This window comes from Berghia stephanieae, chromosome 3, assembly GCF_034508935.2.
Source record: "Berghia stephanieae isolate SIO BIC M18660-M18661 chromosome 3, UCSD_Bste_1.3, whole genome shotgun sequence".
Classification (NCBI taxonomy): Eukaryota; Metazoa; Mollusca; class Gastropoda; order Nudibranchia; family Aeolidiidae; genus Berghia; species Berghia stephanieae.
The window spans coordinates 35,230,283-35,245,901 of NC_088362.1; the positions used below are offsets into that span (position 1 = coordinate 35,230,283).

Here is a 15,619-nt window from a genome sequence, read left to right on the forward strand (position 1 = left end):
CTTTAGGTTATGATTTTGATTGACATTTGTACTATTTTTGTTAGATTGCTTGTTTTTTTTGTTTCAGCGGTCTCTCATATAACCTCAATTGTGTTGGAAGAGACCTAAAGCAACAAACAAACAAACACTCATTTTCGGATTGGAAGGTCCTGGGTTTGAATATCGCTCTGAGTGGCACATAGTTCAGTCCTTGGAAAATGCTCTTTATTCACATTCTCTCACCGCACTCTGGTGTAAAATAAGTACCTAGTCGTTAACAGCGTTGTATCTGTTGAAAAAAAATTTAATATTGCCTTACAGATGTCGAGTCTCATCTTACATTTGAAGTATTGCTCTTAGCTAGAGACCCTTTGTAAATTGTAGATTTAAGCGTAGTATTTCCCACAAAAATAGAGTCATTGCTACTTTAAAAAGTGCTTTGGGTACTTTAAGTGGATATTGTGCTATATTAAAGCTCAAGTTTTGATGTTGTTTTATTTTAAACATAATTATAATTTGATGCACATAAAGTGCTCCTTCATTTCTGTGTTACACAATCTTAGCTGTTGATTATGTTACCAGTTATTATTTTAAAGGAACTGTGTTTTCAGTCCAAGGGAAATAAAAACATTTTAAAAGGACCAAATATCGTCTATACTTACCATAACTGACACTGACGACATTGATACTGAACCTATTATAGGCATCATCTTACTTACTTACTTATCCGAACCAGCGACCACCTGAGCTCTAGCCCTTCGGTCTTGTGCCATGACGTAGAAGTTAGATGTCTTTTGTAGTTGTTCCAGGTGACTATAAAGTGTGTTACTGATGCTTGGATTTGGTGGGAGGAATGTGCATCTCAGGTCTTCAAGAGGTTGACATTCAAGCAAGTGGTGTGTTACTGTTTCATTGGGGTGTTGACATAGGGGCAGGAAGGGGATGTGTCTTTTGTAATTTTGCTTAAATGGTTGTTGAGCGGTATGTGTTGTGTTCTTAGTTGAAAGATGATGCTTTGCTGGTGTCTTCTGAGCTTATTTAGGCAATCAGTCTTTACAGGAGTGGTCATATGGGAAAACATACATCTACCCGTGGTGCTCATTGCCCAACTGTTCATCCATTCTTCTCTCTTATTTGTTTTGATTATTTGTTTCGCTGTGTCTAAGGATACTGGAATTGATGGTTGTAAAAGTGTTGATCCGAGTCTGGCTAGTCTGTCTGCATTGTCATTTCCTGGTATATTTGAATGTCCCGGTATCCACTGGAGAGATAAGTCTACTCTGTGTGTTGTAAGGAATTCATCTAGTTGAGATCTTAAACTATTGAACGTTGAGGAGAGTTTATCTAAATCGAGAGCTTGGAGAACCGATTTGGAGTCTGTGAAGATGACAGTGTTTTGAAGTTTTGAAGGGTTTAGCTGGAAAACAGAAGAGAGGTGTCGCAGTGAGGCTTCTATTGCAACTGCCTCTGCCTCGTAGTTTGAGCAGGAGCTTCCGCAAGAATTGTGGATTTTATCACAGGTTTTATCTGGGTATTCTACTACAAACCCATACCCAGCATTTTTAGTTCCTTTGTGGGCAGATCCATCTGTGTAAACATGTAGCCAGTTGTCTGGGTATTCTTGTATTGTCTTCATTGCTAATGTTTGTATATCTGATTTGTTTTTATTTCTTGTTGTTTCTTCTATGAGGTTAGTCTTTATTTTTGGAAGTTTTAGTTCGGCGTATGGAGGTTTTTGACTGATTAAAATAGATTTTTCTCTGTTTTCTGGGAGTCTGTGTCTTTCATTCAAGTTGTTAGCAATGTGTAGCAGGGATTTTTGTTTTAATCTTGTTCTTGGTTTCCATTTCTCTGCCAGAATTCTGTTTGGATGGTTTTCCTCTTTCGTTTGTATCTTTCAACCATTTCAAGCACTGCTGATTCTCTGCGAAGTCCAAGTGGTTCCACATTAGTATGTATTTCACATGCTGCTGTGGGTGTTGATCTCAGGGCACCGGAGATGAAGCGAAGGGCTTGGTTTTGTACTCTGTCCAAGGTTTTGTGTGTGTTTTTACTACCTACATTTTGGAGGGCTAAATTGTAGTCCATGACGGAACGCACATAGCCTAAATAGAGTTGTCGTAGCGAGTTTTTGTCTGCTCCCCAATTAGTACTGGCTAGTCGTTTTAGTAACTGGAGTCTCTTTGTGGCTTTGATTTTTACATTCTGAGTGTGTTTGTTCAGAGATAGTTGTCTGTCTAACTGTATGCCCAAATATGTGGGGTTTTCTTCTTTCGTGAGTCAATGGCCTTGGATGGAGAGTGTTATTTCTTTCTTGGAAACAGGATGACTCTTAGTAAATATAGAGTAGACTGTTTTTTGCAATTAACTTTTAATTTCCATTTATCACAGAAGGTGTTTAAGCTTTCTAAATCTTCATTTATTCTATTGGAGGTTATTGGTAGGTGCTTCGTAGTATACCACATAACTAAATCGTCAGCATATAGGGCCTTTTCTGTCTGTAATACTTCTGGTAGATCATTTATAAAAATAAGAAAGAGAGTACAGCTGAGGCAGGATCCTTGTGGGAGACCTTCCTCTAATACTTCTCTGTTTGACAGTCCGTTATTAATTTTTGTTTGGATTGTTCTGTTACTGAGAAATTGTTTAATCCAGAAGTAGAGATTTCCATCAATTCCGTAGTCCATCATTTTTGATAACAACCCTTTCCTCCATACTTTGTCATAGGCTTGTTGGAGATCAACAAAAACCGCGACTGTATGTTTTCCATCTTGAAAGCCATCAATTATTTTTTGACTTAATCTAAACAATTGATCTTCTGTTCTTTGCCCTATCCTAAAGCCTGCCTGATATTTATTTAGTAGGCCACATGTCTCCAGCCACCAGTATAATCGGTTATTTACCATTCTCTCAGCGACCTTTCCAACACATGAGGTGAGAGATATTGGTCGGTAACTTTTCGTTTCGTCGGGTGGTTTATCTTTCTTTAAGATTGGAATTATAATAGCATTTTTCCATCCCCTTGGTACTATTCCTGTCTCCCATGTTAGATTTATAAGTTTGAGAAGCATCTGTTTACCTCTCACGCTTAGATGCAAGAGCATTTCATTGTGTATCTTATCTGGTCCAGGAGATTTCCTTAACTTGAGTTTTTTCATAGCTCTGTGAAGTTCTGACATGGTAAAGCCCTCTTTGAACAGGTATGAGATAGCTTTTGGGGCCTTTTCTTGATGTTTAAGGTCTTTAATCAATTTTTTGTCCTTTTCACTTCTTTTTTTGATGCCTTGTTTACTGAAGCAAAATGTTTGTTGAAGATCATGGCTTTTTTTTGGTCATCTACAATGTTCCTTCTGTAGTTTTCATGGGCTTTGGGTTGGTTTTCGGGGTTTCATTGTTAAGATTATTAAGTAAGGCCCATGCTTTTTTCCCATTTTGATTGAGGTCAATATTAGCGCATGTGTCTGCCCATTTCTTTCTTTTAGCGTTGTTAATAGTTCTTTTGACAATTGCCGATGCTTTATTGTACTCAATCTTGTTTTTAATGGTTTTGTTTTCCTCTAAGTTTTTCCTTGTTTCCTTTTTTGCATTTACTGCTTTTTCAATTTCTTTGCTCCAGAAGGGTTTGTAATTCTGTCGACTACCTCTTGGAATTCCTGCTTTTGCAGCTGCAAGAATGGCTTTGGTGAGGGCTTCGTTTAAATGTTCTACACTTGATGTATCTGTAATTTTTGGAAGCTGGTCATCTAATGTTGCTGTGAAAACATCCCAGTTTGCTTTCTTGAAATTCCATTTGGATTTCTGCTCAAATGTTTTCTTCTGTGTTTGAACTGTTATTTGTGTTAAAATTGGTTTATGGTCACTGCCTATTTCATCCAGGACCTTAATGTGACAAGAATTCAGAAGGTCAGAGGAGATGATGGTTAGATCGGGATGACTTAGGGACATATGAGCTCTGTGAAGAAGGGTGGGGACTGAGTCTGCATTTTGTAAAATGGTGAGGTTGGTTGTATTGCAAAGCTTTTCTAGTTCTTTTCCTGTGTTGTTTAAATTTTTGTATCCCCATAGTGGAGAGTGGCCATTGAAGTCACCAGCAATTATTGTGTTGTTGTATTGGAAACTGTTTAGATCTGTTAGGTTTATAGTACACCGTGGAGGGTGTTGTTTAAATGGTAAATTTCTTATTTAGGTGCCATAAGGTGACTTTCTGTACATCGGTTGAGTTCTGTGATGGTTTAGAAGTAACATCTCCCGTGATGTCATTTCTTATATAAGTAATAACACCACGGCAGTCGTCACATTTGCAGGTATAGTATGTATAACCAGCAATATATGGATCGCATTTTTATACAGGGTTTCCTGAAGTAAAGCAATGTGAACTTCCTTTTCATTTAATAATTTCTTTAGCTCTGTCTTTTTATTCCTGATTCCACAAATGTTAATTTGTAAAATATTCAAATGTTTGTGGAATTTTTTGTCCCAGTGCTGACTTTTCGCGCAGATCAGCCTGGGTACTCACTGTCTGGCGCGGACCTTTTCCGAGGCGACGTCCGAGCTCGTATGCTTCCTTTTGTTTGTCATGGCATGCTGGGGAGTCTCTGGTCTGTCTTCCCAGCCTAACCTGTATTCCTTGTCAGCTGCATAACATCAGGAGTTGAGCTGCAGATGCATGTTCCTCATATAATTAATTTTTTTAGGGTTTAGTCAAGTAGCCTTCATTTTGTCTTTCCCACAGTCTCTTTCATGATTGACGGTCGCCCATTCCCCGCCACCTACTGTTTCCTGGCTTGCAGTTATCAATTTCAGTTATTCTTTCTGCTTAAAGGGCCATATTTCATAAACAGAGGATCATCTGGGTCATTTGTGTCGATGAGAGATTCTGTGGGCCTTAAACAAAGGGATACCAGCCCTTTCCCTAAAAATCTCAATTTTTTAAGAAGGATACATGATTACAATCAATCACAGATAGTCATGCAGAAGACATGGGCCACAGGCCGACCAAAGAGGGAGTATAGAAGTGTTAAAGTTACAGCACTAGGAAACAAGTATGAGCTATAGGGGTAGATTAAGAAAAGTAAGGACATACAGAGGACACCACACTACAGAATGAGTGTGAGGTGGGTGGGTGAAGAGCAGAGCGTGTACTACTCATCGGTGGGTTCTGTCTCCTGCACCTTAAGAGGAAGGGGTCCCACCTACTCCCTAGCCCGGTTATACCGCCGGGGACTCGGTCGCGCCCATAACAAACTCAGTAGAAACGGGGAACACCACGGGAAGGTGCTGTTATGGACACAATAATGCATGAGAGGCCATATGCAATAATCTCTGTCAGACAGGATTACGCGGCAATCAATGCACCTGGAAATGAGAGGTGTTGGGTTCGAAATGCACATCAATTTCCTTTCAGCAAGCGGGACGTCCGGCCCAGACCTTGCAGCTCCCCATAGGCATCATCAGAAATGGACAGGCATAAAGTTTATGGCAATTCAACGGCTTAATAATATCATTTACAGCGTTTTATTTTTTCTCGGAAAGTATTGATTGAGAGTTGTTGGAAATCGGGTGTCTGAAATTTATCTCAATTCTCGATACCGATATATCAATTATTCACGAGATATTACCCTGACTTCCAGATAGCCATTGGCCTGGCCACATAGAGAATAATATTTCTACAATTAATTTAAAATTAACATTTCTATCTGTTTTAAATTTCTCCTAGTCCGATAGAATTTTTGTGATTATCAAAACCGATGAGTTATCCGAGGAGATCAGAGTTTTAGTATTGTTTGCCCAAGTAAGGTTCTATTTGGTCACTTTTCACATCGATCACTGGCCTCGAGCACGGCTGTGCCTCAATCCTCAGGACTCCCCCCCACCCCCACCCCGGGCAGTCTTGACTTTGTCTTCTTACAATATCCTTTTCTTTCAAAATCATTCCTTGTCCTTTGTCTTGTAGGGCTAGTCTATTGTTCATTGTCTACCATGTCTAAGAAAACTAGAATGTTTTGACTGGTATCCCATCTCTTCCTTTCTACTAGCCCTAAAATGACCTCAATGGTTTATAAGCACCATCAAACCTTTAAAAACAAAAGAGTCTTAAAATAATTCAGTCATCTTCCTTTCGACTCATGTCGATATTGTCTTCACCAAAAGTGTCCCAAGCTCGTAACCTTATAAAGAGGGATAGGAGCCAAAAGAAGAAAAAAAAATTGTGCAAGTACAAGCAGCTACAAAGCAGTCGGATATGCTGAAATCTGCAATTTTGGAGTCCAGAGGAGGAATTTCCTCCTTTTAAAAATTACATTTTCTCAAAACAATGTGCTAGCAATGAGAGAGTTGATGTGTGGTGGAACACAGAGGTGCAGTTTCCCACTCTCCAGAAGTTAACTAGAGTATCAATGATAGTCTATCATCTCAATTGCTCTAAAAGAGGGGTTTAGTGCAGTCGAAATGGGGCTTAAAGGCAATCGTTCAACATTTTCCTACTTTTTCACTTTTTGTCACCATCAGCACTAAGAAATTTTTTTTCCAGTAGAGCACAAAAAATTTATATTTCGGTATCGAGAATTGAGATCTATTTCAGGCGCCGATTTCGAACAACTCTCAATCAAGACTTTTCGAGAGTAAATAACACACTGTAAATGATATTATTAAGCCGTTGAATTGCCATAAATCTTATGCGTGTCCATTTCTGGTGATGCCTATAATAGGCTCAGTAACAAATGTCGTCAGTATCGATTAAGGTAAGTATAGACGATAATTGGTCCTTTTAAAATGTTTTTATTTCTGGTGGACTGAAAACACAGTTCCTATTTTTAAAAGTATATAATATTTGTTCAACAAATTTATTTTTATTATATATCATGTATTCGTAAAGGAATAATGTGGGTTTTTTTTTGCTTGTTTGTCTTTATTATTATTATTATTATTATTATTTTTATTATTATTATTATTATTATTATTATTATTATTATTATTATTATTATTATTATTATTATTATTATAATATCTTAAATATGTCCTCTTCAGGTCGCTCTCGGGGATCCAGCTAAAGCCAAGATATATCCCATGAAGTCTGGTAAAGAGCGCTATATTCAGAACTTGATCGACATGTTCCCTAAGGAGAAAGAGGCCATAACTAAATACATGGATCTTTTAATGGTACGTTAAAAGTTTTATCTCAAGAAGACTTAGATTGCTACTAGCAGTAGTTACTTCAGACCATGCGATTCTGTTATCAGTGGGAGTTTTTTCTCTCGAAAATCAGTCTTTTATAATCGGCGGCATTTGCTTGATAATTGAGTTCTAAACATATTTCTAGTATAATGTAAAAGTGCTATTTTTCTTCTTTCTAAAATTATCAAATTTGTTCGATGCTGGAAGTATAGTTTGAATAGAATTACTTTGGACATCTTTCATATGAAATATGAAAGTTGTGTCATGAACACCTTATATCACAGAGTTCAACAAATTAAAAATGTCACTGCGTCTTGTCCTGTCCTACGTGTTAAGAGTTGTTGTTGGCTAGGGACCCTTTGTAAAGTGCTTTGAGCACGTTTAGTGGGTATCGTGCTAGCTCAATTATTTGTTTTTTGTTTAAATTTTTTTTTTTTTTTCAACATTGCCCACATTTTATGGATATTTGAGAAGCTAATTCTTGTTTAGATCCTGCCATGGCTAAGATCCAAGTCACCAAAGGAAACAAATCTGGTGCTTTTCATCATAAGTCTTGACTTCTTTTTTTTACTATTCCGTCTTCTTCAATTTTACTGATACTGGATTGACTAACAGTGTGGCAAACGCTGAAAAACCTTTAAAAACAAAAACAAGTGCAGAATTATTTCTCCATAAAGTTTTAATTAAAATAAAGGGTAATTCTTCAGAGCCATTAGGCCCATGGAGCGAAGTTTATCTCAATTTCTGTAGCATGGAACAGACAATGGCAATTGCTTTTTACCCTTGGGATAGGATACTAGAATACTAGTCTATCGCAAGGTACTTTCCAACCGAGCTACCCAATCAATGCTGGGTGGACAGGGGGGGGGGGTCAGAATAAAAAATCACGACTTCACCTGGGATTGATCTTGGTCCCTTTTTGTGTGAAGTGAGTGCTCTACCAACTGAGCTAACAGGGTCAGGGAATCCCCCTAAACTTTTTTTTACTGGATTTAAAATTGTTCCTTTTCTCTTTTCTTAATAGGATGCAGCCCCAAGTTTTGTCGGAATTGTCCTTCTTAAGACTTTCCCTAAACGTCTGGTAAAATTTCTGACTGTCACTGGGCTTTACAAACTGGTTTTCAAGTGCTATCGTAAAGGTTACGTGGTGAAAACCCTTCAAGAAGTCTTGGATGAATTAACCACGGATAAGGATCTCAAGGCAGTACTGTCCTATATATGTGGAGATTACGGTATGTCCATTTCTAAAGAGAAACAATAAAGACATAGATGTATTACTGAGAAAAAAAACAGATTGATGGCAGAAAGATATTCTAAGCTGTCAATCTGGTTTTTAAGTAATTTATTTATGTTTTCATTATTTTTTATTATTGGCTGAAGAAGGGTAATGAGCTTGAAACATTCCGTGTTTGTTGTTTTGTTCTTTTTTTTTTTTTGAAGCTGTCATATTCATTTTTGTTTATTTCTTTTTACGTTGTGGGTCCCCGATAGCTCAGTTGGTAGAGCACTCGTTTCACAATCAATGGAACGAGATCGATCCTGGGTGCAGTTGAGATTTTGTTCTGACCCCCTGTCCACCCAGCAGTGATTGGGTAGCTGGGTCTGTTAGATCTGGTGGAAAGTACTTTGTGATAGACTAGCATCCTATCCAGAGGGTAGCAAGCAATTGCTCTTGTCCGTTTCATGCTATAGAAACCGGGATAAACTCCGGCTTTATGGGCCTAAGGGCTCTGAAGGACTACTACTACTATTACTACTACTACTACTACTACTACTACTTCTACTACCATCACCACTACTACTAATACTACTACTACTACTTCTACTTCTACTATTACTACTACTACTACTACTACTACTACTTTTTACAGTCCACACCTTCTAGCAGGTTCGTATCACTTTGACAAGTGAAATTTTAAAAACTTTTACTTTATTCAACTACTTTCAGGTGTGTTGCCCAATGAAGTTCCTTTCATCTTACACGCAATTCTCATCAAACACTACCTTAGTGGAGCTTATTATCCCAAAGCAGGTAAATATAACTTTTGTTTTATTTGGCTCCCGTGATACTCTACAATAACCATAACTGTCTACAACAAGGTACTCATCTACATACCGGAAAGTAGGGTGATGTTTGTAGACGGCCTTACCCAACACAACACAATGAACTCTTGGGTCTGACTTTGCTTACATTCATCCTCACCATTTTAGACTGTGCTCTGGTTGGGGTATTTCTCTGGGGGAGACTCTGTGTCCACCCAACAATAATTGAGTAGCTGTATCTATTAATTCTGGCAGAGAGTATTTTGCAATAGACTTGCATCCTATCTGAAGGGTAGCAAGCAATTGCTATTGCCCGTTTCACGCAATAGAAACTGGGATAAGCTCTGGATCCAGGCACCCGATGGCTCTGAAGGACTACTGTTTTTGTTTTTTTTTCTTTACAGGAACATCTGAAGTGGCTTTCCATACAGTACAAGTCATACAGAAGGCTGGGGGTCGCGTCCTAGTCCAGGCGCCTGTCACAGAGATTCTCTGCAATGACAATGGGAGAGCTGTTGGTGAGAGACCCTCAATCATAATTTTAATATGATATACATCTCTTTCTAAAGACCCTTTCAGTTGGCGAGATAGTGTAATTAGGTTATGCGGTGATGTTTTCTCGTGGTACAACAATCACCTTTGGTTGGGATGGTCCAGGATTCAAGTCTCACTCTGAGTGGCACATAGTTAAGACCTTGATAAAGGCTCTTTACTCATGTTTAGGTGTAAAATGAGTATCTGGCAGTTAACAGCATTGTTTATGTCGGAAGAAATTGTAATATCACCTAACAGACATGTTGTCTCATCCTACAGTGTTGTTGTTGGCTAGCGACCCCTGTAAAGCGATTCAAGCATGTTTAGTGGATGTTGCGCTGTATAAATGCTCCAGGTTTGATCTCCTGTCCCACTCATTTTTTTCCCATTGTCGGTCTGTTCATCGTATATTTTTATGTAGTTTGGTCTCTTTACCCTCTCCTTACCAACTACAGGAAAATTGTCACATTCACATTCGTAACGATACAACCAACATTTTTCTCGTTTATCTTTCCTAGAGATTGGAGCTTTGCCACTTTCAACTGTACACAATGTTGGTTCTGTCTTTTTAGTCTTTGAGTAGAAAATGTATCATCAGCAATTTTTATTTCCCAGCAATACATCAGTAAAACTACAACATAATATCATCTGCAATCACAGTCATCTCCAGCCAGATGTTGCACTTTAAAAACATTCTTGATACAATGAAGGTGTCAACATCACCCTGGCTGTATTTAACATTATGGCCAGCTTCTTCTCGAACATTGCATTGTAGTTCACTGAACAGAATTTTGCTTCTCTTGCTTGACAGGAATGCTATTTAATGCTATTTCGTTGCAAAAATCAGGAAGATAACTGCTAATGTGAAATTCTACATAGAATTCCTTTGCCATTACCCTTCTGTATTCATCAAACACAAAATGATATCGACCTTATTTCAACCAAATAAATTCACATACAATGTCAATCGTAATAAAATGTTGAAACAAATTTTAGTATTTGATTTGAGTTTACATAGCAAACTTTTTATTTGAAATTCAACGCCAGTAAAAGTAGCAGCTTGGTAGTTTTATTTTGACCTTCAATACAATTTTTAATTTCTGGCTCTCTCTGACATAATACCAGACGAAGGTCAAAGGTCACATTTTAAAATTGTTATAATCATTACTTTACCATCCAATGAATTGTCTACGATATTTCTCTTCATTGTTATTAGCACATTTGAGTTCATGAAAGTTTCACAGTGATTATGATTTTATTTGTCTTTAATCGGCGTGCACATATTTGCAGGTCTGATAGTCAAATGCCATTATGGGCTCGATTCAACATAGTTGTAATGGACAATATTTTGCGTTGGTTTGAGAGTATTTTTCCATTACAACAATGAGATCATAACTATTTGGGTTATCAGACCTGCAAATAAGTAGGTAAACATCATCTTTGATAAATGATATTCAAAATTACTTTGTCCCCGTCCTTTTACCAAAGGTGTGACAGTTGGCAAGGAGGAAGTGAAGCTGTATGCTCGTTGCATCATCTCAGATGCTGGTGCTGTGAATACTTTCAAGACTCTCCTACCCAAACATGTTGCTCAAAAATCGTGTAAGTTGGGTTATTTTTTTCAATTTTAGAAAAGTTTTCTTTTCTCTGCCATTAAAAATTTTTACAGATGTGTAACAATAGTTAAAGGAATGAAAGGTTCAATTTAACTAACGGAGACAGATGATATGAATTTTTTGGGTTTCCCCTTTGTCAAAGAAACATAGATCATGAATGTTCTTTTTCCATTTTATTCTACTTTCTATACTGCCCAATGCCATTTTTTGCTAAAAATTAATTGCACACCTCATATAAAAATTTATTGTATTCTATTTAAATTCACAATTCATTCCTAAGGATCAGTCAATTTTCTGTCCTATCAATCTTTTGTTTATTCGTTTAAGTGACTCAAATCCTCTTTAGTGTTCCATTCATTGTGTTATGTTGGCAAAGGGGAAATATTAACATCATCCGGCTTCATTAATTTAATTGAAGCTTCCATTTCATTATTGATATTTATTTCTTTGTGTTTCAAGCAGCAACATTAGCATTAAGGTTAAATATGAAACACATTGTGTGATGATCGAAACTTGGCTGAGATGTTTCTTAAAAAGTGAGAAAAAGTAGAATGTGTTTTGAGGAAATATGGGATAGCCCAAGTTCCAAATGTCCTTAAAAACTGTCCAAATCTACTTCTAGCAACTAGTATCTATATATTTGTGTCAGTGCATGATATAATCACTTGTGGCTATGTGGTCTTGTAGTATGACACTCGCTTTCGAAAGGGCCTGGGTTCGAGCCTCGCGCTCGACGCATAGTTGAGTCCTTGGAAAAGGCTCTTTACTCACATTCTCTCACCGTACTCAGGTGTAAAATGAGTACCTGGCCGTTACCAGCATTGTCTTTGTCCGAAAAATTGTAATGTCGCCTAACAGGCGGCATGTCCCGTCCTACATGTTACTTTTGACCAGGGACCCCTTGTAAAGGGCTTTGAGCACATTTAGTGGATATTGCTCAATTTTAAATAATCAGTCGGAAGGTGAAAATTTTGGATTTGCATTTTTTTTGCATTTTCTAAAAAAAAATGCTCACCAGAGCATTTTAATCTTTATTTGAAGTAAATTGGGTGATTTTTCATGAAGTTATGGTCAGCTGTTTGGGAAAGGTATCCAGCAACTTTTCTCAAATTTCATACTTTTCAACTTGACTAGCAGTAGCAGTAAAAAATGGTTAGAAGTGAAATTAAGCTTTGATATTTCCCGAAGATGTACAAAAAGGGTTGATTTAATCATTTATGAGAAGAACTCAATTTGGATAAAAAATTGAGCTTCTACCTAAACTTGACAATATCTCAGGTCAAACGTTTTCACCAACCGACTGATTGTATCATTCGCGGTAACGTTTTATATTCCAGGTATTTATTCAACAATTGATAAAGTGGGACCCAGCTGTTCTTTCATCACCACTTTTATCGGAGTGGACGGAGGTCCTGAGGAATTGAAATTGCCTGCTGGAAATACTTGGGCCTTTAGTTCGTAAGTAGTTGCTTCCTTTCCAGCAAAAGTTTATTTTTAGGTTGTCCTAATAGCTCAGTTGATAGAGCACTCACTTCACTCTTAGATTAGATCCTTGGTGAAGCTTTAAAAAGAACAAAATACCAAACACGAAATATTTCTGGCTCAAAACCCTTCTTCAGCTAACAACAAAAAACAATGAAAACAACAAAAAACAATGAAAACATAAATACATTTATTTTTTCATTGTTTTTTGTTGTTAGCTGAAGAAGGGTTTTGAGCCCAAAACGTTCATTATATGTTATTTTGCTCTTTTTTTAAGCTGTTCTATTCAATTTTATATATTACTTTTTACAGTCCACAGCTTCCAACAGCTTAGTATCACTTTGTTTATTTTAAATTCGTTTGACAGCAATGACCTCAACAAGGCTATGGGAGATTTTCTCAGTCTGAAGAGTGACGACATGGATGACGTGTCGGTCCCTCTCTGCTACATCTCATTCCCATCGGCTAAAGACCCAGAATGGAGTAACAAATATCCCGGTATGATTCTTATTCTTTGATATTCATTTTTAAAATTTTTTAAATCAGCCGTCTAGAATTACCTGCCATAAGAATGGGATATACCACCAACTGGGGTGACTTTGTGTGAAGGGGAAACTGTTCCTCTTTAACTTTGTTAATTTTGTGTTGCTAGCGCTGTAAAACCCTTAAAATCAAAAACTATTTCAATGCCATTAATAACATGTTTTTTTTTTTTTAATGTTTGTTTCTTTGTTTTTGTTGTAACTCTTGTTATTGTAACTTCCTTGTTTATTTATCCTGTGTATTTTCATGTCATTTTAAAAGTCTGACTTATTGTCATTATTATAACATCCTTTTTATTCTTTGTTCCTAATAAAATATGGGGCAGATAACTAAATATTGATATTTAAACGGATTTCTGATGTTACCCAAACAAATAATCTACAGTGTTATATTCCATTCAATTTCACCATTTTAATTTCTCAGATTTTTTTAGACATGAGAATAAAGTGTTATAATTCGATTTTTAAGCAAAATCGGTTACTTATTCATATTGAGGAAGGACCACGTAGACTCGGTCCTTCTGGGTGGGGTTCCTGACCTCCCATAGTGGGCAGAGGGTTACATACTGTGTCTTCTATCCCCTTATATCTGTTTTCCAACATGCTTTCTGTCTTTGTCTTGGAATGAGATGACTTGGGTTTTGTCCTGGCCCTGGCCGGAGTCCTAGCTGAGAGGGAAACAGTCAAATGCATAGTTATTGTTTTGGGAGATGATATTTTTTTCCTTGTAAATCATCTCTCTGTTATGTATTATTATTTTGTCATTTTGAATTTATAAAGTAAGAATTTGTTGGATTTTGTGCTCGTGTCCGGATGAGACTGATAGGTGATCTCAAACTGAGTACATTGGTGGTATGCTCTTGGAATCTACATCTGATCCCTATTTGTTCCCAGTTCCCCTTTGTCTTACTTTCTCTTGGGTGCTTTAATTGTAATTCTAGAACTTTTTACTATCCCATTTTCTTCCTTTTTACTGGCCCTGATATAACCTTAATGTGTTGCAAGCGCCGTAAAACCCTTAAAAACATAAAAACCAAACAGACTCGGTCTTTAGGCTCTGTGGTCAATTTAATTACTGATATCTGTCAAAAATTGTGAGTGATGATTGAAAAAAAATTTTTTTTTGCTGACTTTCGAAATTTAAGGTTAATTTTTTAAACATCCATACATATTTCATTTAATTTAATGTATGGTGGTTAATTGTTTACATTCACATCAGCATTCAAACCCGACTTTATTTATCAGTTGTTCAAAAGTCCATCGACGATCTGTTAAAACAAAACAGCAACAATATTAGATAAGTAAATGAATTAGAATCTTGTATCAAAATATGTAATAAAAGTTATTTGTCCATAGTCAATAGTCAATAGAGTTTTGCTCTGCAAAGGTAATTTCATGATTCATATCTCATATCAACAAGGAACCTAGATATCTCAATCCCTAGGTGATCTGCCGAATATGCATCATAACCAATCACTGCTTTCTGGTGGAAAATGGCAATAATAATTGCTTTCCACCCCATATACAGGACACACTCTCTTTTTCAGCCAGAGCTAAAATTAGACAACCAAAAAGAAAAAATTTTAAAAACTTCTAGAAGCCTAAATAAAAATTCTGACCAATCATAAATATTTAGTCAATGAAAGATCTGAAAAGGTGTGTATAAAATAGTGCGAGGCAAAGCATAATAATGATGCAAGAAAAAACCGCAACCCCAATGTGTCATCATCATAATGATCAACCCCTTGATCTGATGATCATCGGGGAGGGGGGGGGGGGGGGGGGGGGGGGGGGGAGGAGGATAAATGAATGCACCTCTCACCACTTTCAGTCATTAAGTGGGGTTGTTAATCTACCGGGGCATGACCGATCTGGATGTCAAGTGGTGTTGTGTTAACTGTCTTCCATGTATCCTTTCAGTGGACTTGTATAGCTTGGTGGCGTCCATCTCCTCTTCGAGCTAGATAGACTAATAAATACAGAAAAATGACGTCATTGAAATTGATTGTTTATGGCTTTCATTACAAGATAACATATTATTGTAGAAGAATAGAGGAGTCTACCAATTGTTTATAGCAAATAACAAATTCGAACTGTTATTGAACAAATACACAATGTTCATATTGTTTCAATTAAAATCAATTCACTTATCTGTGTTCTTATTTATTATTTAATAATTTACATAGTCCTGGCCTTACAAATTACGTCAAACAAATTACTGTAAACAGCTTCGAACAAAATGAGACATCC

At 37.0% G+C, this 15,619-nt stretch overlaps 1 protein-coding gene across 1 annotated transcript in view; it reads left to right on the top strand.

Annotated features, from left to right (window-relative positions):
• LOC144967633 (all-trans-retinol 13,14-reductase-like) overlaps positions 1 to 15,619 on the top strand; it is a 36,670-nt gene that overhangs the window by 8,482 nt on the left and 12,569 nt on the right. Inside the window, exons 4-10 of the mRNA XM_078905146.1 lie at positions 7,006 to 7,137; positions 8,177 to 8,384; positions 9,101 to 9,184; positions 9,600 to 9,713; positions 11,218 to 11,331; positions 12,683 to 12,803; positions 13,195 to 13,325. Of these exons, the coding sequence (XP_078761272.1) occupies positions 7,006 to 7,137; positions 8,177 to 8,384; positions 9,101 to 9,184; positions 9,600 to 9,713; positions 11,218 to 11,331; positions 12,683 to 12,803; positions 13,195 to 13,325 (904 nt within the window). The remainder of the gene's footprint in view (positions 1 to 7,005; positions 7,138 to 8,176; positions 8,385 to 9,100; positions 9,185 to 9,599; positions 9,714 to 11,217; positions 11,332 to 12,682; positions 12,804 to 13,194; positions 13,326 to 15,619) is intronic.